The 26,013-nt window shown below is 46.0% G+C and overlaps 1 protein-coding gene and 1 long non-coding RNA gene across 4 annotated transcripts in view; one reads left to right on the top strand and one right to left on the bottom strand.

Moving 5' to 3' along the window:
• The window catches only part of MATN2 (matrilin 2), a 136,279-nt gene extending 120,955 nt beyond the window's left edge, over window positions 1–15,324 (bottom strand). For 2 of the 3 annotated variants that reach the window (XM_058698671.1, XM_058698673.1), the window contains exons 1-2: window positions 15,068–15,324; window positions 968–1,138 (exon numbers count right to left, since the gene is read on the bottom strand). In XM_058698671.1, the coding sequence (XP_058554654.1) occupies window positions 968–1,112 (145 nt within the window). In that variant the 5' untranslated portion in view covers window positions 1,113–1,138; window positions 15,068–15,324. The remainder of the gene's footprint in view (window positions 1–967; window positions 1,139–15,067) is intronic. The other variant, XM_058698670.1, reaches the window with a different exon arrangement.
• LOC131494355 (uncharacterized) lies at window positions 1,058–8,600 on the top strand. Its single transcript, XR_009253341.1, has 3 exons — window positions 1,058–1,170; window positions 3,162–3,249; window positions 8,488–8,600. It is a non-coding gene; the product is annotated as an uncharacterized LOC131494355 (long non-coding RNA).
• Window positions 15,325–26,013: the final 10,689 nt, after the last annotated feature.

Here is a 26,013-nt window from a genome sequence, read left to right as displayed (position 1 = left end):
GGGTTCCCCCTGGTCTCTGATTATAATTTTGAATGCTGAGGCTACCAGTCAATAGGGTAGTTCTCTCAATGGACTTCGTAGGGAGTCTGATTCTGTCAGCTGGCCCACAAGCTATAAAACACAGTTTCAGAGAACGACTTCATAAAATGACAGTTGTGGTTAAACTACCATTCATGGCATACCTACAATTTACATGTATTACCTTATTTTCTCCTCACAAAAATATTCCGAGGTCAGCATTAATATTCCCATTCTATGGATGAGGAAACTGAACCTCAGAGAGACAACACTGGCTAAGTATACACATCTGGTAAGTACCAGAGCCAGGACTTGAACCCAAGTCTATGCCAAAACCCACTCCCTTTCCACCGGCCAACCTTCCTATTGCTTCCACACCCTGGGCTTCCCAGAGCCCATGTTTACAACCAGATTCATTTATCCATATCTATGTGTTTTCATGACCTTTTCCTTCTCTTGGAGAAAGAGGAAGATTCACCTGAAGAAAACGTGTTTGCAACAGAAGCCCGACATTTTCTATTCCTAATATCTTGATCTGGCTCACAGTGCCCTCACCTCTCTTCTGTGGCCGCTCCCACCTCCCACAAGCCGGCCTGCTCTTTTCCCCATGCTGCCATGCAGATAAGCTGAACAGATCCAATAAAAAACTCCTATCACAGCCCTGTCCAGATAAGTACACCAGGACCTTTTCAGATCTTTTCCTTGTGTATTGGAGAAAAGTCGTGAACCTCAGATTAAACGGAAGGCCTTGAAATAGAAGGGTGTGATTTCATTTGGAAAACCCCATGCACCCGTTGCCTATGAGATCTGCTCCCCACCCCTCCCCACACACCCAACAGGAGTCCCAGGGAGGAGCTTCCCGACTGACGTGTGTCCACCTCCTAGCCTGGACGTCTGCCCTCAACCACCTCTTCCCTCCTGCTTCAGCGACAGAGGCATCGACACTCACCCAGGAGGGCCGTCTGGGGGTGAGTCCGAGCGTGTCTCCCTCTGGACATGGACCTCGAGGGAGGCCACTCCCTGGCCTCAACAGGGAGGAGAAGGAGGATCTGTCCGAGGACCAGCAGAAAGCAGCCCACCAGCATCTTCTCCATCTTCAAGAAGAGGAAGAGGGGCAAGGCTGTGACAAATACAAGAAGAGGAGAGAGCAGGGTGAGATTTCCAGAAATCCTTGAATTCTAGGTGCTATAGACCCGCTGTTTCACCTTTTCAGTGTCAGACATGCCACTTGTCTTTAAAATGCCATTTGTGGGGCGCCTGGGTGGCTCAGTCGGTTGAGCTTCCGACTTCAGCTCAGGTCATGATCTCACGGTCTGTGAGTTCGAGCCCCGCGTCATGCTCTATGCTGACAGCTCAGAGCCTGGAGCCTGTTTCAGAGTCTGTGTCTCCCTCTCTCTCTCTGACCCTACCCCTTGTGCTCTTCTCTGTCTCAAAAATAAATAAGCATTAAAAATTTAAAAAATAAAAAAATTAAAAAAATAAAATGCCATTTGTGGGGCACCTGGGTGGCTCAGTCAGTTAAGCATCCGACTCTTGATTTCAGCTTAGGTCATGATCTCATGGTTTGTAAGACTGAGCCCCGAGTCGGGCTCTGCGCTGACAGTGTGGAGCCTGCTTGGGATTCTCTCTCTCTCCCTCTCTCTCTGTCCCTCCCCCGCTCTTGCTCTTTCAAAATAAATAAATAAATTTTAACAATGCCATTTATGTGTTTGATCCTTAAGAACTCTAGCAACTTCCATTAGTAGGTCCTTGGATACTCTGATGGCATGCATACTAAAATTTTTCATCACTTTTGTATCTGTAAGACCGAATGGAAAACTTGAGGGGAAAAATACATATATCTACTGAAGTTTCTCCTCAATTAAGTTTATTATCAATTATTTATAATCACATTCTATATCTTGGATTTGAAAAAGGAAAAACTAGGGGTGCCTGAGTGGCTTAGTCTGTTAGGCATCCACCTCTCGGTTGCAGCTCAGGTCACGATCTCATGGTTCATGGGACTGAGCCCCACGTCAGACACTGGGCAGCTCAGAGTCTGCTTGGGATTCTCTCTCTCCTTCTCTCTCTGTCCCTCCCTCACTCCCATGGGCACACACACACTTTCTCTCTTTCTCTCTCTCTCAAATAAACTAAAAAAAGTTTTAAGAAAAAGGAAAAATTATATCTGAACATTACAAGTAACATTATTCCTTCAGTCTAATAACAGTGGATGGCACAAATTAATATATATAAATTTCCCAAGGAAATCATATATGGCTGGCCTCACATAGCACTGCAGAGTGAGCTTCCTAGCCTCCCTGCCTCCCACACACATCTATTAAGAGGCAGCATGGTGTAGTGCTTAAAGGCTTGGACTCTGGCATAGAACTTCCTGGCTTTATGCCTTGACTCTGACGCTCACTAACTGTGTATGACCTTGGGCAAGCTACTTAACCTCCCAAGCTTTATGCGAAGATGCGGTAATACTAGTTAACTGAGTGAGTTGATACACATAACTAAAGCACTGAGAATAGTGCCTGGCACCCATGGAGAGGTGCGGACAAGCAAAGGAGCAAAGGGGCTGGGGGACCAGAGAAAAATAGGATCAAACCCAATTTGATCATGAATCTCTCAGATGCATAAGGAATTTTAACCCTGAGTTGAGTTTCAGGTAGCCACAGGAGCAAGGGGTCCTTCAAACCAGAGGGGCACTGTCTCTACCAAAATAGCACTGCCTTTACCCATTTTCTGTATTGGTGCCGGAGGCCAGCTGGTATAAAGGCTTAGAAGGATTCTAAGCAGGACAGTGAGAGGGTCACAACCAGGTTTTCACAGGATGGCCAATCTCAGTGCTTCACATGAGATGAGAAAGGTACTTGGCCACATGGTGAATGATGTCAAGACTGTTCAGCCTGGAAAAACCTCATGGAGAAGGCAGTGTCCTGGAACTATGTTTAAATTTATCCTCCCATTTTCTATGTGTAGAGTAAGTATCATAGCAATTTATTAATTTATATAAATTAGGTGGGGAGGAGGGAATATTTAAGGAGGAACAATAATTCAGTAATATCATCTGCATGTAAAATCTTTACTAAGTCCTCATCTTGTGCTTGGCGATTTCACCCAACTGACTTCATTTAATTCTCACACCTGTCTTGCAGAAATCAGGATTATTACTTCTGCTTTTTGGAGATGAGGAAACTGAGGCTCAGAGAAGCTCAGCAATTTGATCAAGGTCATGCAGCTAAAGTAAGTGGCAAGCAGAGATTCAAACCCAGGGTAAGAAGGCCAATTACCAATTCTCTGATTAACAGAAAACTCAATTAGCTGCTGCAAGTCAAGTCCCCAGAAGTCAATTCATGAAAGGGCATAGCTATCTTCTCGTCAGAGGCAGGAAGAGGGCAGGGCCAGGGCAAGGACCATTTCCCAAAACTTAAAAAAAAAAAAAAAAAAAATACCCAGTAATTTAGTGAATTGCTTTCAGGAACTGACCTGGAGATAAACCCAAGCCTGTGAACCTTCAAAATCCACAGTTTTTCACACTTGCTGTATAGAGCTAGCTCACTTTTCACTACGCATTAAATTTATTTTAAAAATAGCAAATGTTTATTCAGTGCTTACTATTTGCCAGGCACTGGGCCAAATGCTTTAAATGTATTAAGTCATTAATCCTTACAGTAACTCAGAGAAGTTAAGTAATTTGCCCAAGGTTATACAGCTGATAAAGCAGTGAAGCTTCAGAGAATACTGGCTCATTACTGATAACTACTACCCCCAACTTTTTAAATAAATTAAACTCTTTACTAGATTGGTCCCTTTTCATAACTTAAAAAAAAAACATTTTTTTTCAATGTTTATTTATTTTTGAGAGACAGAGAGAGAGCATGAGTAGGGAAGGGGCAGAGAGAGAGGGAGACACAGAATTCAAAGCAGGCTCCAGGCTCCAGGCTCTGAGCTGTCTGCACAGAGCCCGATGCAGGGCTCAGACCCACAAATTGTGAGATCATGACCTGAGCCAAATTCGGACACTCAACCGACTGAGCCACCCAGGTGCCCCTCCCTTTTCATAACTTTAACTGTGAGATTCCTTCTGAGAAAAAGAAGAAAACCTAGATTTTGCCTCTTTCTCTGGTCTTAAACCTACTATTTACTTTCAAGGTTCCTGGATACTTATCATATTTTATATGACATTATTAGTGTGTTATGTTATTTATATGTGATTTGTTATTTTAATGTTCTTTCCTTCCTCCAAACTGACCAAATACAAAGTCCACCTTCATTTATTTCAAAATATATACAACAAGTTCTCAAAGCCCACTTCCAACCTGACATATTTGTTCTCAAATCCAAACATTTGCACACATCCAAGATGTGATGAATAATTATCATTTTCAAGAAAACAATACCATTTCACGTGGTCGAGTTTACTGCTGATTTCAAGAAGTGTTTGTGTTTTCAGGTCCCCATTATTAACCAAAGGCACTAAGAGTAGGTGAAGGGTAGGGAGTTAAAAATCAGTAGAACTTGGGGTGCCCGGCTGGCTCAGTCAGTAGAGCATATGACTCTTGATCTCAGAGTCATGAGTTCAAGCCCCAAGTTGTGCATGGAGCCTACATTAAAAAAAAAAAAAAATTAAAAAGGAAATAAAATAAACAGCACAAGGGGCACCTGGGTGGCTCAGTCGGATAAGCGTCCGACTTCAGCTCAGGTCATGATCTGATCATGGTCCGTGGGCTCAAGCCCCGTGTCAGGCTCTGTGCTGACAGCTCAGAGCCTGGAACCTGCTTTGGATTCTGTGTCTCCCTCTCTCTCTATCCCTCCCCTGCTCACACTCTCTCTCTCAAAAATAAATAAACATTAAAAAAATAATAATAACAAAATAAAATAAACAGCACTAAGTACTTCTAGCTGTCTAACACTGAGCAGACAACACTGTGCCTCAGTTTCCTCATCTTTAAACTGGAGATAACAAATAGAGCTGGTTGCTACATTGATCAAATCAGTCCATATATATAAAGCACACAGAACACTGAGTGGCACACAGTCAGTGCTCAGTAAGGTTAGCTACTTGTTATCATTATGCAATCAAAACAATTAATATAAAGTACAAGTTATTCATGTTGTCATATTAAGCCATTTAATGAACATGAAATTAACCTCTGTGCTTTTTTATGACTATTATAATAAAATGACACAAAAATATATAACTTAAAAATACACGCTAGTATCTGAAAGAATTTAAACCTTTCCATTCTTACTATGCAATGGCATGGCAAGTCACAGGCTGGTAGAAAAGATTTGCACAACATATCTGATCTATTACTGATAGCCAGACTATATAAGCTCTTATAACTCAATAAGAAATTCTAATAACTCAGTAAGAAGAAGACAAACAACCCACCTGCAAATATGTGAAATATTTGAGTGGTCACATCAGCAAAGATGGTTGTCTAATGACAAATAACTGTATGAAAAGATGTTCAACATTCTTAGTCATTAGAAAAATGCAAATTAAAACCAGACTGACGACCACTCACAACTACGTGGATGGAACTAGAGGTATTGTGCTAAGCGAAATTAGTCAGTCAGAGAAAGACAAATATCATCTGACTTCACTCATATGAGGACTTTAAGATACAAAACAGATGAACATAAGGGAAGGGAAGCAAAAATAATATGAAAACAGGGAGGGAGACAAAACATAAGACTCTTAAATATGGAGAACAAATAGGGTTACTGGAGGAGGGGGGAGGGGGGATGGGCTAAATGGGGAAGGGGCACTAAGGAATCTACTCCTGAAATCATTGTTGCACTATATGCTAACTAACTTGGATATAAGTTTAAAAAATAAGTAAAACATGAATAATAAATGATAAAAGATAAATAAAACAGAAGAAAAAAAACCAGACTGACGGAGCACCTGGGTGGCTCAGTCAGTTAAGGGTCCAACTTCGGCTCAGGTCATAATCTCACGGTTTGTGGGTTTGAGCCCCACATCAGGCTCTGTGCAGACAGCTCAGAGCCTGGAGCCTGTTTGGGATTCTGTGTCTCCCTCTCTCTGCCTCTCCCCCACATGTGCTCTGTCTCTCTCTATCTCAAAAAATAATTAAACATTAAAAAACAAAAACAAAAACAAAAACAGAGTGAGATTCCATGACAAGTCCACTAGAAAAACTAAAATTAAAAAGACTGATATAACCAAATACTGGTGAAGATATGAAGACACTAAAACCCTAATATATTGCTGGTAAGAATACAAAATGGTGCAGCCACTTTGGAAATCAAATTTCCAGTTTCTCTTAAAGTTTAAAACACACTTGCCAAATGACATAGCACAGGATGACCAATTGTCTTGGTTTGCCCATAATTGTCCATGGTTTAGCACTGAAAGTCCTGCATCCCAGAAAACTCCTCAGTCCTGGAGAGACTGAGATGTTTCACCTCCCTACCAGCAGCCCCAATCCTTGGAATTCACCAAAAAGATACGAAAACACAGCTACATAAAGACTTCTACTCAGATGCTCCCAGAAACTTTATTTATAAATGCTAAAAATTGGAGACAACCCAAATGTCCACATAATAGCAAATGGATAAATAAATTGTGGTGTCTCCATACAGTGGAATACTACTTGGCAATTAAAGTGATGAGGTACTGGATGAATCTTAAAATAATTATGCTGAGTGAAAGCAGGCAGATACAAAAAAATTATATACTGAATGGTTCTATTTATGTAACATTCAATAAAGAGCAACATTGTATGACAGCAGATCGGTGGTTCCAAGGGCCTGTGGGTGGCAAAAGATCAGCTACAAAGGGGCATGAGGGAAGTTTGGGGGGGGTGACAGAGTGGTTAATAGCATGATTATGGTGGAGGTTACATGGCTTTATGCATTTGTCAGATTCATCAAACTGTCCACTTAAAAGTGATGAATTTTATCGCATGAAGTTATATTTCAAAAAAGCTGTTTATAAGAAACTAAAGTGAATAGGGGAAAGAATACTGGATGCATGTCGACATAAAACCAGTAATGACAATATAGGCAAGACAGATTTTTTTAAAAATGCAATGGCAGTGAGGGGTGCCTGGGTGGCTCAGTCGGTTGAGCATCTGACTCTTGATTTTAGCTCAGGTCACAATCCAAGGGTTGTGGGATCGAGCCCTGTGTTGGGCTCCATGCTGAGCATGGAGCCTGCTTGGGATTCTCTCTCTTTCTCTCTCTCTCTCTCTCACTCTCAAGTTAAAAAAGAAATGCAATGGCAGTGGGGGCACCTGGGTGGCTCAGTTGGTTGAGCATCCGGCTTCAGCTCAGGTCATGATCTCACAGTTTGTGAGCTCGAGCCCGCTGTCGGGCTCTGTGCTGACAGCTTAGAGCCTGGAGCCTGCTTGGGATTCTGTGTCTCCCTCTCTCTCTGCCCCTCCCCCACTCACGCTGTCTCTCTTTATCAAAAAATAAATAAAACGTAAAAAAATAAATAAATAAATGCAATGGAACAAGCATTTTGAAACAAGCAAAAATAAATGAGTGCATGGAATCCATATTCATAATGTTTCTCAGTTGGACACTTACAGCTGCTAGTATTTGAAGAACAGGAGCCAGTTCTAGCTGGAAAATGGACTGATGCTTGAGAAACAGTCCCTTCATGTATGGGCATAGGAGGATTGTTGTGCTGGGAAACAGAGGTTAATTCAATCTGAACAGATTCCATGAAGCATTTAGGGTCATGGAAAGAATATTTTTTTAAAAAATACATCAGCTTTGACTTTTGTTTGAACAATTTTTCTCCTCTCCGTGGGACAATGAATCTTTTCATTTAGCTTTAGCAAGGGGATGGGGAAGAGAGAGAGGAGATTGTTCTAACTCTGGGTTCTTCTAGGCAACACCATTCCAAGTAAATGGTCAGGCGAGTAGAATCGCATCAGAGCCAATAGGATGTACTATGGGCCTTAAAAGGAGAGGCCTGGCCCTATTACAATACCCTGTGTGACCTCAGTTAGGTGACTCACCTTTCTGGGCTTTAATTAATTAGCCGTAAAATGAGAGGCGTGACCTGGAAACAGTGTTTCTCAACCTAAACGGGACCACAGGCCAGTACAACCCTGCGATCCTAAGGCTGATATGACCTCCTACCAACGTGGGAAACTCTGCCTTCTGGACAAGAAGAGAAAGGGGGGAGGGCCACACCGTGAACTGGCCATTTTGTATATTGTCATCTCATTTAACCCCTACAATCATTCTGCGAGGTGGATGAGTTTCCAATTTTATGAATGGGACACTAGGATTCACAGATGGGAAGATACGCTTCAAGGCCTGAGAGCTTAGCTAAGTGACAAAGCCTATCCCTGCCATCTCGCAGGCAGCCTACTTGTTAGAAAAAAGATCTGGAATAGCCTCCCTAATGTTGAAAATTCTTGGACCTCAGATTCTATTGTTTTGCTCCTCAAAGACCTCCCCTGTCAGCACGCTAACAACTCTCTGTGTTCACAGAGTCCCCCAGGACTGGAGCCACAGCAAGATCCGAGGCTCATCTTCCACCTGAGACCGGAATCCCCACCTCCTTCCTGCCTGTCTGGCCATCGGAACCCAACCACTGCTCAGACTCAAGGCCATGGCTTGCACGTGGCTTTAAATGTTAGACTGCCCTTTGCATTCAAGTCGCCCTGACATTGCCTGTCTGTGATTTTTTTCACCCAGTGCAAAAGGCCTGCTTGTCAGCTCAGCCTTTCCAAAGTTCAAGCTCATCTTCTTCCACTCAAGCCCTTTCACGGTCAGGGTAGCCCATGTGCTCAGCCACCAGCCAGGAAACTTGCAGCCAGCCTCCATGTCTTCCTCGTATCACCATCACATTCACAAGTGGGCAAACCCTGGTTTCCCACCTCTCCCCGTCCCACCCTACTGACTGTCCTATTGCCACAGCAAGGCTCTGTGCTCTCCTTTTCTTGCCCAGACTCTTCCCGGAGCTTCAGAACTGCTCTTTCTGCCTGGCGTCCTTCACCCACTGGTTCTGGCCCTCCTCTGTTCAGAACCCATCTATGGCCTTACTACATCACATTAGTGGTCAAGGCTCTCCTTGACTGACCGCTGCCCACCCCTCCAACAATGGCAATCCCACAGCCACCCCGGACCTCCCACTGGGGCCTGAAGAACTGAGATTCTTGTCATAGCTGAGTGCCTCCATCCATGCTGGTCCCTTGGCCTGGAAGCTCTACGTTAGTCAAAAGTGCATTCATTCCTCGAGGCTCAGCTCATTGTGTCACCCACTCTCTAACACGTTCTCAATTTTCCCAATGAGGATCGACTTTCCTATACACCCCTGACAATGGGTTTGTTGTCTGCTCCAGCACTTGAGTTTTCTTGCTGCCATATCTGTCTCCCAGCCTAGTCTGTGAGCTGTTCCCTGGGACCATACATCGTCATCGCTGTATCACTCACATGCTGGGTGCTGAATTTTATAGATAACATTTTTAGAAAATAGACAAATGTTGAATAAGCACATTTGTCGACGAATGAAAGATCGATAAATGTTGACTCAAACTGGCCCTAGTTCTGTAGCTGACAAGTGCCATGCCCTAACTCATGTCTTGGTATACATACTACATTTGCCTAACTACAGGTGACTCCAATGGCTATCTCTTATGATGGGAGGATCCCCTCCCTCAAATTTCTCAGCCAAGTTTCTCTGCCTGGGTGAAGGACGCCAGGCAGAAAGTGCAGTTCCGAAGCTCCGGGAAGAGTCTGGGTGAGAAAAGTTAAATATATAATTTTTAAAAGATATAGATAAAATATCAAATATCTAGTTATAACAACTCATGTATCAATTTAGTCACAAACGCATATTCAAAACATTTTAAATTACAAAATAATACATCACTTTACAAATAATGCTCTTTTCATTAAAAATGTTTCATAGAGGCACCTGGGTGGCTCAGTCAGTTAAGCATCCAACTTTGGCTCAGGTCAGGATCTTGAAGTTTGTGAGCTTGAGCCCCGCGTCGGGCTCTAGACTGACAGCTCAGAGCCTGGAGCCTGCTTCGGATTCTGTGTCTCCCTCTCCCTCTGCCCCTCCCCTGCTCTGTCTCTCTCTCTCTCTCTCTCTCTCTCTTTCTCAAAAATAAAGATAAAACATTAAAAAATGTTTCATAGAACAATGTTTTGTCTTGTTTCCTAAGACAATGTTTTCAAATGCTTGCCTAACGTCAATATTTTGTCACCACTAAAGATACTTTTTGAGTCTTCTAACATCTTCACTTGTGTCTAAGTTGTCTGAGATTCAGCACTTTCCAAATCCATATAGGATGCTGTCACTGGAAGTTTTACCTCAGGCCAGCAATTCCCACTCATATACCATGAGGACCGTGTATGTTCCAGAGGCATAAATTCACCATCTCTGCAACTTGCTCATTCATTGTGTTGCTGTTTAATGGATTATATCCAGCATCATCCAATCCTTGCAATTGTGAAATTGTGCTCTCAATAATAATTACAAAATCTGAGTTGCTTTTTTTATTGTTTTGGTCAATTGACTTCTACATGAACCCAAACCAGCACATTGACTGAAGACATTTTGAACTTATGTGTATTCCCCAAACAACGGTTTGTTCAAAATATTTGATAGATTCCTTGTACTTTGAGACACTTTGCAGGGACTCAAATATAGGGCAAGTTCTTCTTTTCTGAGGAAAAATTTTTGGGGGGGTGCCTGGATGGCTCAATCGGTTGAGCGTCCAACTTCAGCTCAGGTCATGATCTCATGACTCATGGGTTTGAGCCCCACATCAGGCTCTCTGCTGTCAGCATGGAGCCTGCTTCAGATCCTCTGTCCCCCCTCTCTCTCGCTACCCCTCCCCCTCAAAACTAAACATTTTTAAGCAAGGAATCATTTTTTTGGGGGGGGAACTCTCTTCATCTTATGGTATATATGGTCATATATATATATATATATATATATATATATATATATATATATTCCTTCCATATCTTTTTTCCCTTTCATGCACTCAAGCACCAAGTCCTGCCATTTTTTCTCAGTGATGTCCCTCATGTCTTCTTTCCTCCCCAGTCCATACCAAGGTCGCAGACCTTATTCCCATCAGAGAGACCACAAAGGTCTTGGCAGACACTGCCAATTAACCCCCAATACCTTCCTTCCTCTCCTTCCTTAGTAATAGAAACCCCACTTTTAAGTGGACACGTGATTGGCTGGAACAAAGACCACAGCTCCTAGTCCTTGCTTCTTGCCTACGTGACTGCCTGCTGGCCAGTGGATTCCAGTGGATATGGTACGTACAACTTCTGAAAGGACTCCTTAAGGAGGGATGAGGGAATGACCTCCTTTCCTTTTTCCTTCCTGCTGGCTGGAATGAGAACATCCCGGCTAGATACCTAGCACTCATTTTGAACCCTGACCCACCACGGAAACGGAAGCCGTGCTGCGTGGTAAAAATAACGAAGCGCAGGAGTGTGGGTCCCTGACTTTACTCTCACTTTGAACTCACCGCCTCCAGGCTTCTAGAACGCAAGACAGAAATAAACTTCCTCCTTTAAGCCACTGTTATTTCAGTTTTTTCTGTAACTTGGAATTGATCATACTCCTAATTAACAAACTGTTTCCAAGCCTCTCCTATTGAATCCATCTAGCGCCACTGCTGAATTCAATCTTCCCAACACAATATCATGCTTATCATGCTCTTGCTAAAAAACTGCCTGAGATTTCCACATACCAATAGGATAAAATCTAGATTTCTTAGCTTAGCATTCAAAGCCCTGTTATCTGGCCCTATGTTGTAAATGCTAACCTCAACTACTCCCCCCACCTACCCCACCAGTACACACACACACACACACACACACACACACACACACTCTTTCTTTCTCTCTTTCTCTCTCTCATTAACCCTTCATCCAGTCCCATAACCTCATACAATGTCTCTTTGCTGGTTGGATTGAGTTTATGACAACTGATACATGGGTAGGTGGTCGCTCCCTTTCAAAAGGAACTGTGAATGGAAAGAACGCGAATGACCCTTAACAGTAGAACAGACACACTGTGGCGGAGTGTGGATATTACACAGCAAGAGAAAAGAATGAATTCCCACTTCATGCATTAACATAGTAAATTTACAAACATAATACTGAACAAGACAGAATTCAAAAAGGACAAAACTAATCTCTATCATAGGAATCAGGATAGGCGTCAGTGCACAGAAGGAGGCATGTGGGGGGGTTCTGGAGTGCTGAAAACGTTCTACTGATTAAGCAGAATGCTGGTTACACATTCACGAAAAAATAATTGTGCTGCCTCCCTCTTTTGTGGCACTCAAAGCCCCATGACCCGGCTCTGTGTTACAGTGCCAACCTCAACAACTCCAAGCATCTCCCCCCGCCCCGCCCCAACACATATACAAACACACACATGGGGCTGAGACTGGAACTCAGCTCCTTCAGGTGCCAAGATCGATGTGCTGTGGGTTGTACCCGCACTACCTGTCATCACTGTCATCGTCACGACAACCCATTTCTGACAACAGCTGAAACCTCCGGAATCAAGCCCAGCCCTGCCTTTCCCTCTGAGTCCTGAGAGTCCCGAGTCCCGAGTCCTGAGTCTCAGGGTCCTGCCAGGTAAGGCAGTCGTGGCTGTCTGCCGAGCCACATGGCAGGCTTCAAAGATGACCTCACAGTCTGGAGCTCCAAGTGGCAACTGGTTCCTTGGAAAGGCCTGTCTGGCACTATTTACTAGCAACAGTGATGACAGGCTCCGCTCTGTATGGGGCTTCAGCCTCCCTCTTCCCCTGACCCTCCTGACCTATTCTCACATGAATGCTAAACAGGGCAGCCCTCCTGAGCTTCCCTAAAGGTGGGGAGTCCCAGGTAAGGGCTCTCTTGAACACGGGTGCTGCAGGCCAGAGGACAGCGAGTCCTGGGGAAAGCACCAGAGGCTCCCTCACCCCCTTGACTGGTCTTAAACCCAACCACTCATCCCCGAGTCTTAGCATGTCTTCTGTCACTGCCTGCCCAGCTGCACGCCCAACACCGGTGCCCGCCGGCGTTTACATCCATCACACCCTCTTTGGTCTGCTTTTCCTGAGGCCTGAGCCTGTCTCTGCCTCTTTCTCCAGACACACCTCTGCCTCATCCCTTGCCTTCTCTTAGGCACCAGCCAGAGCTGTTTCTAGGAAACTGTGGGATTTCCTTCTAGAACCTCCAAAGACCCTCTTATTTCTTTTGGATTTTTCAAGGCTCAATCATCCATTTCCTTTTCTGTAAATCTTGGGCTTCCCTCCAAATACCTCTTGCGGAACAGAGAGATACATGGTGTTTGCTGGTAAGAGCTTAGGGCATGACAACCAGCTCAGGAGATCTCAGAGGTAGATCCTGCTATGGCACCCCCAGCGCGTGAGCCCAGGCCACAGTGGCTCCGGCTTGCCTGGGCCTGGATGCTAGGAGCAAGGAACCTAGGAGCTCTGGTTTATAAGAGTCCTGGCAACTGGGGGGCCTGGGGCTGAATCCTACCGTCAGGAATAAAAGTTTGGACAGGTAGTGAAGAGCCACAGATACCCGCATTCTCAACAGGGGATTCTAAGGGACCAAGCTTCAGGGGCTGAGAGGGAATTCATAGGACTTGGTGCCTGAGCAGATCGAGGAGAAAAGAGAAAAGCAGATGCTGAGGACGGGGCTGATTTTCCTGGCTCAGGCAGCCCAGTGGATGGAGAGGCCATTACCACAGCAAGGAACTCAGGTCTGAGGGTCATCCTTGAGAACATCAATCACCCTGCTGTGCTCAGAAGCCCTTGGGGGGTTATTGAGCCATGCTGGACTGTTTGGGGCAGGCCATAAGCCCATTTTGGGATCTTGACATGGTTTTATGAACCTGTCCCTTGGAAAGCAGGCAGGGAGAACTATGTTGGAGTGACTCCTGAATGGAAAACTCCGGTTAAATACATGTGGATTATCTGCCACCTTCATGTATCTGTGGAGAGGCTATCTTCCTGAGTTGAGGAGGAGGTGACTGGTCATAGGAACGCCTTGCTCTTTCTGGAAAGAGAGGTGGTGAAACTCACTTTAGGTTGTGCCTGGAACTGTTCTAAGGACTTTAATCCTCACAGCCCTGTAGGTATTATCATCCCCATTAGACAGATGAGGAAACTGAGGCATAGCATAGCTGGGTAAGTCTAAGGTTACTAACCTGTGAGCCTCACAGCCATAATGTGAACTTAGGCAGGCTAATCCCAGACTCCATGCCCTTGGTGGTAAGCCCTACAGCCTCCCATCTCCTGGAAGGCAGGTTCAATGCACTTGGTGCAGAAGCACCCGGCTCCCTGCTTTCTGACAATTTGGAACTTTGTCAATTGGGTTAGTTCAGGGTGAGGGTCTGTTCCCGAGGAGGTACCTTCCTGCGCATCCAGCCCTGGAGATCTTAAAGAGAGAGGGTCCCCCCTCCCCAAATTGTCCTCGGGGTTTCTAGCAACTACCACAAAATGCCCTCCCCTTTCCCTCCTTTCTCCACAATGGAGAGACACAAGAGGGAGGACCAAGAACAAAATCCAGATGAAGGGCATTAAAATACCAGCCGACCGAGGGGAGGAATCCGACTGCATCTGGCCTGCCAGTATTACACGAACCACACCGATGCCCGCTCAACAAGTCTCCCTTTCCCCAGGTCGCTGGAGCCCAAGTCCGGAGTCCCCGCGGCGGCTGACAGCGCCCCCACGGGGCACTGCGGACTGGCGGCCGCGCGGTGCGCCCCGCGCGGGGAGCGAGTCCCGCTCGCCCGGAGGTGGCCGGACTTCTCCCCGCGCCGGGGGTCCGGGCAGCGCCGCCCTCCGCTCGCGCCCGCCCAGCGGGGTCGGGGCGACGGGCCCCGGGCCGGAGGGGGCGCCTGGCCGGAGGGGCCGCGCGGAGCCGCAGGGGCCCGGGGCGAGGCGGGCGCGCAGGCCTGGGGGCAGCACCCGCGTGCGCCCGTGAGCGCCCGTGCGCCCGAGCTCTGCGGGTCGGCGGTCTGCGGTCGGCGTGTCTGCGCCTCGGGGCGGCGGGGCCGTGCAGAGCCCCGGGGAAAGCGCGCCCCGCTCACCTGCAGCCGCTGCCGCCTCGGACGCCTGGGCAGCGAGACGGGTGCAGCCCCCCGGGTCTTCGGCGTCGGCCCCCTCGCCGCTCGGAGAGGCGCGGTTCTCCTCGGGGGTCGCTCGTGGGAGCCGCGGAAGAAGCCGGAGCCGCGGCCGCTGTCTCCTCCTTCGCCGCTTGCTCCAAGTCCCATCCCAGAGCGCTCCCCTCGCTCGCTGGCTGCCTGCGAGGCTCGGGGCCAGCGCGGGAGGGCGGCGGGAGGCGGCGCCGCGGCGAGGGTGGGGAGCGGGCCGGGCGGAAGGAGGGGTGTCGTCTTTGGGGATGGGGAAGGCGCGGACAGGGAGCGGCCGCGAGCGCGGCCCCACCCTGCAGGCAGCCCCGGCGCTGGGCACCCTGGCCGGACGCCCTGCTCGCTGCCACCCGGCTCCGCTCCGTGCCTCCGCAAGCCCAGATGGGATTCGGACTCCAGGGGTCTGGACCACACCCTTTGAAGGGGCTTGGCGGGGTGGGATTGGGGGGAGAGCATCTCCCGAGGGAAGGCAGGCATGGCAGGGGGACCGTATCCTGAACTTGGGGTCATGATCTCCAAGAGGCGTCCACCGATGACAGGGATGAAGAAAAGATGGTGAGAATTGGGATAATTGGTGACAAGTGCCAGGACCTGTCTTGGCAGTGCCCGGAACACCCCACCAGTGCCAGTTCATATTAACAGAGCGTCCACTGGCCAGGGGCCAGACCAGGCCGGGGGGTGGAGAGGGCAGTAAGGACGCCAGGACAGAGAGGAACAAAGATCCTACCCTGGAGGAGCAGAGAGAGTCTAGTTCAAACAAGACTTTTGCAATTATGGGCGAAGACGTTTGCAACTTTGTGAAGTGGGAGAACATGACCTTCCAGGTCCCTGCAGAACTTTGGAGGTTCTGGATTGGTCAGTGGCAGGGAAAGGGCCTGGTATGCCACTCCACAGGCTACATGCCCACCAGCAGGGGTGAGTGGGAGTGCCCACCAGCACCATCTCCTAATAATGGATCCAAAATTCTATCCCCAAACCACTAACCCAACACACCCAGGTCAGGTTGTAACAAGCTGTGGAGCAGAGGCAGCAGAACTAACCAGTTTCAAAACCTTTGGAGGTGCCAGAGTCTGATAATTTAAGTGATCTTGGCTGCCTTTACTCCTAAACCATCACTCCTATTTTATGATAGAGTTAGTTTCCAGAATATTAATGAACACCATGTACAAAATCAATTCCTTCAAAAAGCTCCAGGAGTGGGAAGTAAAAATTCCAGTCATAAAGCAAGGGGTTAACATATTCAAGCTATCAGGCAACTCCGTGGTGCCATAATGCAGAGAAAGAATCCTGGGTTCGTGTTCCCTATTCCCCTACCCTGCACCTTAGGCCCACTGGGCACTCCTGGATGCCTGCACAGATAAGAAATCGTTTCTTTGTATGTCTTTGGAAGGAGGTAGGTAGAGGTCAGAAAGCAGAGGAGAGTCTTCAGGAAATGTTTGGTCTCTTAAGTCTTGGATCCCACAGAAGAAAATTCTTCCTGAGTCTGGGCCAGTGAAAATCCCCTAGGAGCTGGGGAAGTTGAGTTGCAGTTTATGGAAAATTGCATTTAAAATGTGTTGCCTTATTCCAAGACACCAGTATGATCCAGTAATTTACCAAGAAAACAACAGCAATTCCAAAATCCCTCCAAATTTTAAGGGATTGTAACTAAGTAACTGATTCCAGGGACTCTAGTATATGCCAACTCAAATGGGTGTTTTCTCCAGGGAGTTCTATCAGAATTCTTCCACACAGGAAATCTCTGTATGAAGCACTCCTGGGGCCAAGTCAAACAGGCCAATGAGTTGTTCTACCTTGTGGAATGATCTTCAGGTCTGCCAGAAAAAATGAAGCAAAAGTGAGCTCAACATCCTGAAATATCAAGTCAGAAAAAAACAATGCCTTTATTTCCCAGTTACCTTGGAGGTGAATGCAAGTTGATAACAATAGAGGCTTTGGGGGAAAGCCCAAATTTGCCTTTTCTGCCAGAGGCCTAGCTACCAGCTTAGTGTACAGAGAATCTTATTCAGAAGTGTGAGGTTAAGATTTTCAGTTCTCACACGGGCAATCGTACAAGTGGACAGAATGAGGGCATATAGTATCTGAAAGCTCAAGAGCCAGTTGGAATCAGGGTGCCTGGGTGGCTCAGTTGGTTAAGAGTCTGACTTCGGCGGTCTGTGGGTTCGTATCCCGCGTTGGGCTCTGTACTGGTAGCTCAGAGCCTGGAGCCTGCTTCAAATTCTGTCTTCCTCTCTCTGCACTTCCCCCACTCATGCTCTGTTTCTTTCTGTCTCTTAAAAACGAATAAATGTTAAAAAAAATTTTTTTTAAAGAGTTAGTTGTAATGGATAACTTTAAACTCCTTATACCTGGAAGCTATATCAGGTTCAAATCGGTTCTCTCTGCACATGTGGTCTATTGTGGAGTAAGGATTGAGGTGGGGAGGGGCGTCGTTTGACCCAGACCTCCCGATCATGACTAACCTCACATATAGACTTTTGACATACGAATTCATTTGTTCCTTGTAAACATTAAAACTTACTGTTTTGTTTTGTTTTGCTTCCTAGAGGGCAGATTGAAATGGGACTATTAAATGGAAGGGGACCAGAAACCAAAGAGCAGACAGGTTGGTTCACAGACCCATAGCCTAAAATTAATCTTGTACCGAATGGGTGAGGAGAAATGTAAAACTGCAGTGTTACCTCACTTACACTGTGTCTCTCAAGGTGGTCGATGACGTTTGAGTCCCATGTAAACTGTTGGAGGTCCCCATTCTCTCATCAAGGAGAAGGGCAAGATGTCTCATCTGGGAGAAGAGACATTGCCTCTTTGGGCCAGCTGCCAATTGGTTGGGATGGGGGGTTAAAAGGGGAGCATTGCGAGGCAGGGGCTGGGTTTGAACTCCAGCCCCGGGCAGTGCTTCCTTCTGGATGCCCCATCAACACGGACAACCAGTTCCATGTCCAGAGGATCTTCCTTGAGGACAGGCTGGCTGAAGGTACTGTTGTCCCAGATGAAATGATTTCTAAAAAGACATACTATCCCACCTTGGAAAAATAAGATGAAACTGAAAAGGAAAAAAAAAAAAAAACTATAGCAAGTCAAAATTTTATTTAAGAAAACAACACACATTTCAAAGAGGACGCAAATGTTTTCATGTGATCTTGAACTTGAACCTGGCATTCTGCTTGTTTCCTGATATTGCCCTATGCCATGCAGTGGAAGGGACTGGGCTTCTATGGCCTTAACCTGGAGTTTAGAGCCTTGTAATGTCTGTGAAATCGGGTTGATGAGGCTACCTTTCAAAAATGAGATTATAGCATGGAGTGAGGAGTTTTAATGGCTAGGCAAGAGTGAGTTAAAATCTGACTTGTTTTCTTGGATATTGGCAAGGCTAAAACACTGGAGACTAGTCTCCCCTTTTGAGTGGAGGATGGACCCCTAGGCGTGAAAGCATCACTCAGCAACACAGACTGCTGCCTCTTTCATCCCTAAACCCAGGAATTGGCACAAAGTGGTCTGCTGTTAGAAGCCAACAGCCTCATCCCTGTGACACTCAACTACCTACCTTCTGTCAATGCCATTAATAAGTCTATGTCTACACTGGCCGCCCGGTGTTGAATCAGATTACAAGATACTTGAGCAATGGCTGTGTGTATCTATCCTACAAAACCCTCCAGGATGCTGGCAGGGCTCAAAAATGGCGACTCAAGAGTGACAAATACAACAAAAATATCAGAAATCGGGACTTTTCCATGTTCTCTCTTGCTGAAGAAAATAACTGGGGCACGGTTAGAACTGGGGTTCAACAGGAGGGGAAACACTACAGACAGCCCAGTGGAAAGAATAAGGCAACAGACACGCTGCTGAGAGCCACAATAAATCATATGATGGAGAAAAATAGGAGGCAGTGCAGTACAGAGAACAATTTTGTTGGGAGAGCAGTCTCTGAAAAGAAGCAACGGCAAATGTCTCGATGCATTTAAAACGAGAACTGACAAAGCAATTCCCAAGCACAGAAAGCTCCAGAACATTACTGGCTGCATGTTGTACTACATGTGAACAAAAAGAAGTTCAGAAGAGGATGCAATAACCAAAGTTTTAAAGAGTTGAAAATGTCTTTAATTTTAGTTAGAGCAAAATGTCTAAGACCGCTCAGCGTCCCTGGCCAGGCCGAATGAGACAGCGCTGACCAGCACTGTTTCACCTTCAGCTCCAGCCTACGCTTGGGGGCAGAACAGTAGGTCAGAACCATTTCTGAAAATCAATGACAGGCATACCTCAGAAATATGTGGGTTTGATTCCAGATCACCCCAATAAAGCAAGTATCACAGTAAAGTGAGTCAAGTGAATGTTTTGGTTTCCCAGTGCATGTAAAAAATTATGTTCACACTATACCAGAGTCTATTAGGTGTGCAAAGCACTATGTCTAAAAAATGTACATGCCTTAACTTAAAAAGATTTTATTACTAAAAACTGCTAACATCATCTGAACTTTCAGTGAGTTGTAATCACTGACCACAGGACTCCAAAAGCACAAATGACACAGGAAACATAGATAAATTGGAATTCATAGAAATCAAAAGCTTTTGTGCTTCAACGGACACCATCAAGAAAAGACAACCCACTGAATGGAGAAAACCTTTCACAAATCATCGACTGATAAGAGATTTGTATCTAGAATATGTGAAGAATTCTTAGAATAATAAAAATGCAGCCCAGTTAATAAATGATCAAAGTTTCTGAATAAACATTTCTGCAAAGAAGATATTCAAATGGTCAATATGCAAGTGAGGAGATGCTCAACATAGTTTGCCATTAGAGAAATGCAAATCAAAGCCACAAGACATCACTTCGCACCCACTAGAATGACTGCAATAAAAAAGACTGGCCAGCGGTTGTACCAAAACCTGCGGGCCAGCACCCGCCCCTGCACCCACCCCGTTCCCATGGCCCTGCCATGAAACAATGGGAGAGATGGTTCCTGGCAGGCGACCGCTCCCAGGGCACTGCACAGACAGCAGACTGAAACACACCCCATTCTTCCTGTGAAAAAGGCCTATTTACTTGTCCTGGAACTGCTCCAAGGGACAGGCTTCAGGTTTACTACGCATCCAGAGGCTATGGAAGTGCTCTCAAGCAATGTGGGCTTGGGGGATGCCATATATGCACTCTCCCTTGGCCTTACTACGGCTTGGTAGTACCATCCAGCAAACAGCTTATACACTTGTCTGGAACCCCAGTTTTTGCAATGTCACCAAGAGGGCACCTCCAGATCACCTGGTCTGGAGGCCAGTAGGATTTACAGTTGTGGTCTTGTAAGTCTGTATACATTTGCATACCTTAAAAGCTGCTGCCTGAGGGACCAGCTCCCAATCAATCTGAAACTAGGTGCTGACAGAGGTCCCTCCCTGGGGAACACACAGGTCTTGGCATTTGCTCACCAACTGGGACCCATCAAGAACAAATCAGGCTGCTTAGACAATCACAAAGGTTCAAGAGACAACCAAAAGCTAGGGCAAGTTTCAACAATAAGTTTCATCTACACAAGACCACTCCTTCAAGATAGAGAGGTGGCCGGTTCATCTAATACACAAAAACAAACACAAGAGTCAAGCACAATGAGGAAACAGGAATGTGTTCCAAACGAAAGAACAAGATACAACTTCAGGAAGAAACCTTAATGAAACAGAAATAAGTAATTTACCTGATTCAAAGAGTTCAAAGTAATGGTCATAAACATGCTCACCAAGCTTGGGAGAAGGCTGGATGAACACAGTGAGAACTTCAGCAAAGAGAAAGTATAAGAAAGTACCAAACCGAAGTCATACAGCAGCAGAATACAATCACTGAACTTCTGCCACACAAAATCTTACACACGAATGTTCATAGTTAGTGGTCGCCTTGAGCTGGGGAGGTTGGGGATGGAGACAGAGAGTGACCTTTTCTGGGGGTGGAGTTTCTTTTCGGGGCAATGAAAGTGTTCTAAAATTGATTGTGGAGAAGGTTGTACACCTCTGAATAATATTAACCACCATAATATTGCAGACTTTATTTAAAACATTTTTTAATGTTTTTTTTTTAATTTATAAGCAGGGGAGGGGCAGAGAGAGGGGGCCAGAGGATCCCAAGTGGGCTGTGTGCTGATAGGCTGACAGCAGTGAGCCCAACAGAGGGCTCGAACCCCAAACCATGAGATCATGACCTGAGCTGAAGTCAGAAGCACAACCGAGATACCCAGGCACCCCAAGTTGCAGACGTTAGATTGGTGAATTGTATGGCATGTGAAATTACATATTAATAAAGTTTTGGTTTATGGGAAGAGGGCACATTTTAAAGAGTTTTTGTGTTTTCGTTTTTAAGAGAGAGGGAGAATGAGCTGGGGAAGGGCAGAGAGAGAGCAAGAGAGAGAGAATCCCAAGCAGGCCCTGCTAACAGCGGGGCTTGAACCCACAAACCGCGAGATCATGACCTCAGCTGAAACCCTGAGTCAGGTGCTCAACCGACTGAGCCACCCAGAGGGTACATTTAAATTCTGAGTCCTCATGCAAACATGTTGGTCTCTTTGTGAACCAGACTGCTGCGTTTCCTCCTCTGCACTCTGTTTTGAACGCTTTTTCCTGGAACCAGGTCTCTCACACGTAGGCAGGAACGGCTTCTTGCCCCTCTTCACCGTCCTTGCCTGTGCGTTCCCATACCTTTTCTGATTATTCTCTAGTTATTGTTCTACACTGTAGGACTCCTGCTGGTGGTACTTCTGTACTAGTGTCTGTGGTCCCTGCCACAGGGAAATTCACACGGCTTTACTGTCAAGAGTCTTGTGATATTCTTGTAAAGGATGAAAGGCAAACATGCTTCATCACACAGTCTTTCCGGGGGCCTTTTTCAATCTAAAGTGCCCCAGAAGTGGGCGAGCACAACTGCCCTTTGGGGTCACGGTGGCTGTTCAGAATTCTGCCCCCTATACCCAAGGTGTCAAAATTCTGTGGGGCCCCAGATTTGGTCACTGAGTGCTTTAACAGTACACTGATCTACTGGGAAGGGACAAGAAAGTTCCGAGGGGGAGACATAGTAATTTCACTTTTCATTCACAGCCCTAGTGAATTAAGCTCACATAAAAGGAACTTGATCACAAGAATAGTACGAGCTAAGAATGCCATTTTTCTTTGGATTTCAAATTGAAGCAGAGGATTAGCTAGCCTCTCATCTTAGCTGCTCTTTAATCTTTCTTCAGAAATCAATCCTTTCATTACCGTGTTGCTGTTTTTTACCTATCACCTTTACAACTTTTTTTCTAGAAGTCAGGATGCCCACCCCCCAAAATTACACATTACAACAGCTGGCATGTTGGTAGGGTTTTCTGGAGGAGTGACTGTCTCTCTCCTTGCACAGTCGATAGGAATGATTTTTTCCCAATGGGCTCCTCTGTGAGAATTGATCTGTGTGATGCTTCAGCCCCACTGAGTTGTTCTTCAGAATTTGCCACAACAGACATGGGTGGGATTACAGGTGGTTTTCACCTCTCTGGTATGCTTATCTTATTCTTGTTCTAACAGCTACTTGTTCCTTCTATCTGCCAGACAAGTGCCAGGCAGTGAAGACAGAACACTAAGGAGGACAGACACAAACTCTCTATGAGCTTCTTATATACTGGAGGATTACAGACAAGAAAAGCGCCAGGAACCATGGAGTGTAAGATGTGCCTTGACTGGGTCACTGGATATGCTACGGAATAATACCTTCCAGACCAGTGGGTCATAAAGGCTTCCACAAGAAAGTGATTTTCAAGGTGAGATCCAAATTATTGAATCCAAATTACTGAATTATTGGCTTCTTTTTTTCCCTTACATTACTTACATTACTTTCTTAAAAACCCACAAGTTTACAATGTTCCCCGGTGCCCAAATCATACCTGGATTCACTATAGAGATGTCTAAGGAAGGAGGCTCTCGGGGATGCAGGTGATAGAGTGCATTAACTTCACGGGGCAGAAGAAAGCCGACAGCCCCCCAAGGGAAAGGACTGCTCTCTTCTGTCTCCTTCGATAGGCGTGAAAATAGACACACGGACACAAGCTTCCTGGGGCAGGGGCAGGGAAGGAAGGTGAGTCTCAAGGCCTCCAACTATTCCTCCAAGATAGTACAAACCAATTACACCACTGTTTTACTTACATACTAGTCTGAGTTACGATGCCTGAAATCTTAATATGCATATTTTCCTCAACAAGGATAAATCCGTGCAGTTTAAAATGGTGCCTAATTTCCTCAAAAGCAATTGCTCACTTAAGACAATTATCCACTCTGAAAGGCCCACTGCATTTGATCTTTCTTCCTGCCTGAATACATTCTTTAAAATAAGAATTAAAAGCTGATATTTGCAGAACATCTTCCAGCCTAACTAAATAGGAAATTGACAGCTTTCCTTGTGTAATGCAAACCTCAAGGTTAAAAGATCCACCCAAGTTTACAGCGTTCACATGGCTTTGCATGATGTGCTTTCCTTCTTGGGACGTATTCATTTCAGTTTGTGGAAATCAACTGTTGTAAGTGAAAGGTATTACAGAATTCTGAGCTTCTAGAGGTCTCAAAGGTACACAGCACCCACATACATGGACTCAACTGGCACTTAAATCCTGTCTCTGCAGCTAACACTAACCTGGGATCAGTTTTCCTTTATTTTTTAACATTTATTTTTGAGAGGCAGAGAAAAACAGAGCATGAGCAGGGGGAGGGGCAGAAATAAAAAAAAGGAAGACACAGAATCCGAAGCAGGCTCCAGGCTCTGAGCTGTCAGCAGAGCCCGACGTGGAGCTCGAACCCACAAACTGCGAGATCACGACCTGAGCCGAAGTCGGATGCTTAACCGACTGAGCCATCCAGTGCCCCAGTCCTTTTCCTTTAAAAGAAAAGTCTCATTTCCACATCCGTACAAAAAAGATGAAGAGTTAGGATACGTAAAGTGCTTAGCAGACTGGCTGGCACATAGGAAGGGCTCAGTAAATGGTAAATGTCATTCCACCTGATCAAAAGATAGAAGCCACAGGGCTGGAGACTGATCGGATATGAGGAAACAAAGAGGGACAAAGCAGAGGACCTACATCTCAAGGAGGGAAGGAAGACTGGGATGGGGAGGCCACCAGCTGACACACGAGTCAACAGACGCAGATCTGAGGAAATGGAGGCCAGTTTTCCACTTGGGGCACAGTGAATATGAAATAAGTCATCAAGATAGAGAAGACTGAGCATTGATAAAAGCAGGGTTAGAGCTGCTATGGAAGGGAGCTCTATGTAGAAAAGTGTCATTTTTTAAAATGTTTATTTACTTTGAGAGAGCATGAGTGTGTGTGTGTTAGCAGGGGAGGGGCAGAAAGAGAGGGAGAGAGAGAATCCCAAGCAGGCTGTGCACTCAGCGCTCAGAGCCTGACATGGGGCTCAATCTCATGACAGCGAGGTCATGACCTCAGCCGATATCAAGAGCCGATCACTTTTAACCCACTGAGCCACCCAGGCGCCCCCAGAAGATCTACGTAATTTTTTTTTTAACGTTTATTTATTTTTGAGACAGAGAGAGACAGAGCATGAACGGGGGAGGAGCAGAGAGAGGGAGACACAGAATCGGAAGCAGGCTCCAGGCTCTGGGCCATCAGCCCAGAGCCCGACGCGGAGCTCGAACTCACAGACCGTGAGATCGTGACCTGAGCTGAAGTCGGACACTCCACCGACTGAGCCACCCAGGCGCCCCAGATCTACGTAATTTTAAAAAGCCTGAAGTTAAAAAGAACTAAAGGAACATCCTGTGAAAGTATATTAATGACAAAGCATCATTACAAACACATTCCTTTAGCCAAAATGAGTATCGGGTGAAAAGTGACATCACACAAAGGCCACCACACAGGTCAGAGGGGCATCTCCGCCACACAGGACACAGGGTCCTTCGTACTGTTGCTGGTGGCCCAGAGGGCAGAGCCATTGTTCCCTTGTCTTCTTCAGGTGGACACCACAGAGGAAAGCAGCTCTTTAGGCTGGATGTCCCAAATCTAGGATCCCAGAATCTGGGAACTTAGGACTTCTCCAGGTCTGAGCAGGCAGAGTGGGAGTTGAGATTTCACAGCATCGGAGGTGGGAGCAGTGAGTAGCAGACAAGATGAAGACCCATTCAATCTGAACCTTTCCTGAGAGAAATGTGGCTCAAACCTTCAATGCTGGCTAATCACGCCCAATCCCCCGGGCTCACACAGTTCTCTTCCAAGCTCTCTTTGCTCTGTTGCAGCAATGCCCTTGGACGTCCTGGCACACAGCAAGGAATAGATGTTACGCTTGCATTTGCTGAGTTAAAGAGGTTCCCATAATAAGCTTACTTAATACACAAAAACCGTGTGTGTACCGTAAATGACTTTTAAAAAGCATGTGTAAGTTTTAGACAGGATAAAACAAACCAAACTGGAGTCCATTACACTGTTTTGAGCCCAACTCCTCATCCTGAAGCAGCAGCTGTTCCTGCTAATTGGGATCACATTGATGGGTGGATAGTGCTAAGACTCTTGCCTTGATGTAATTTTTTCTGGGTTGGCCAACGGCAGCTTCTCTCTTCTGATGTCTGGGTACTCCAGTCAGCAAAAGGCATGCTTGGGCTTCTGGGCAGGTCACAGATCTGGCTGGCTTCCATAGTCCAGAGTCATTTGGCAGAAAACTTGGCCAGTGAGCAGAGACACTTTTAAGCGAATTCCATGGGTGTGGAGACATCCTTGCAATGTCTCCTTTTTCCTTCCCTTTTAGTACATGTGTCTGAGCTGCCAAAAAACCCATTTTACACAGCTACAGGCACACTGTTTGGTGCATGTTAGATGTGAAGGTGGGGAGTGCTACAGTGGCCTAGCTTGTACTTTATGCTGGCAGTGTTTCTGCATA

The sequence above is a fragment of the Neofelis nebulosa genome, chromosome 14 (assembly GCF_028018385.1).
Source record: "Neofelis nebulosa isolate mNeoNeb1 chromosome 14, mNeoNeb1.pri, whole genome shotgun sequence".
Classification (NCBI taxonomy): domain Eukaryota; kingdom Metazoa; phylum Chordata; class Mammalia; order Carnivora; family Felidae; genus Neofelis; species Neofelis nebulosa.
Note: the sequence above shows the minus strand (reverse complement) of the source record. Positions and strands in the feature narration are given on the sequence as shown.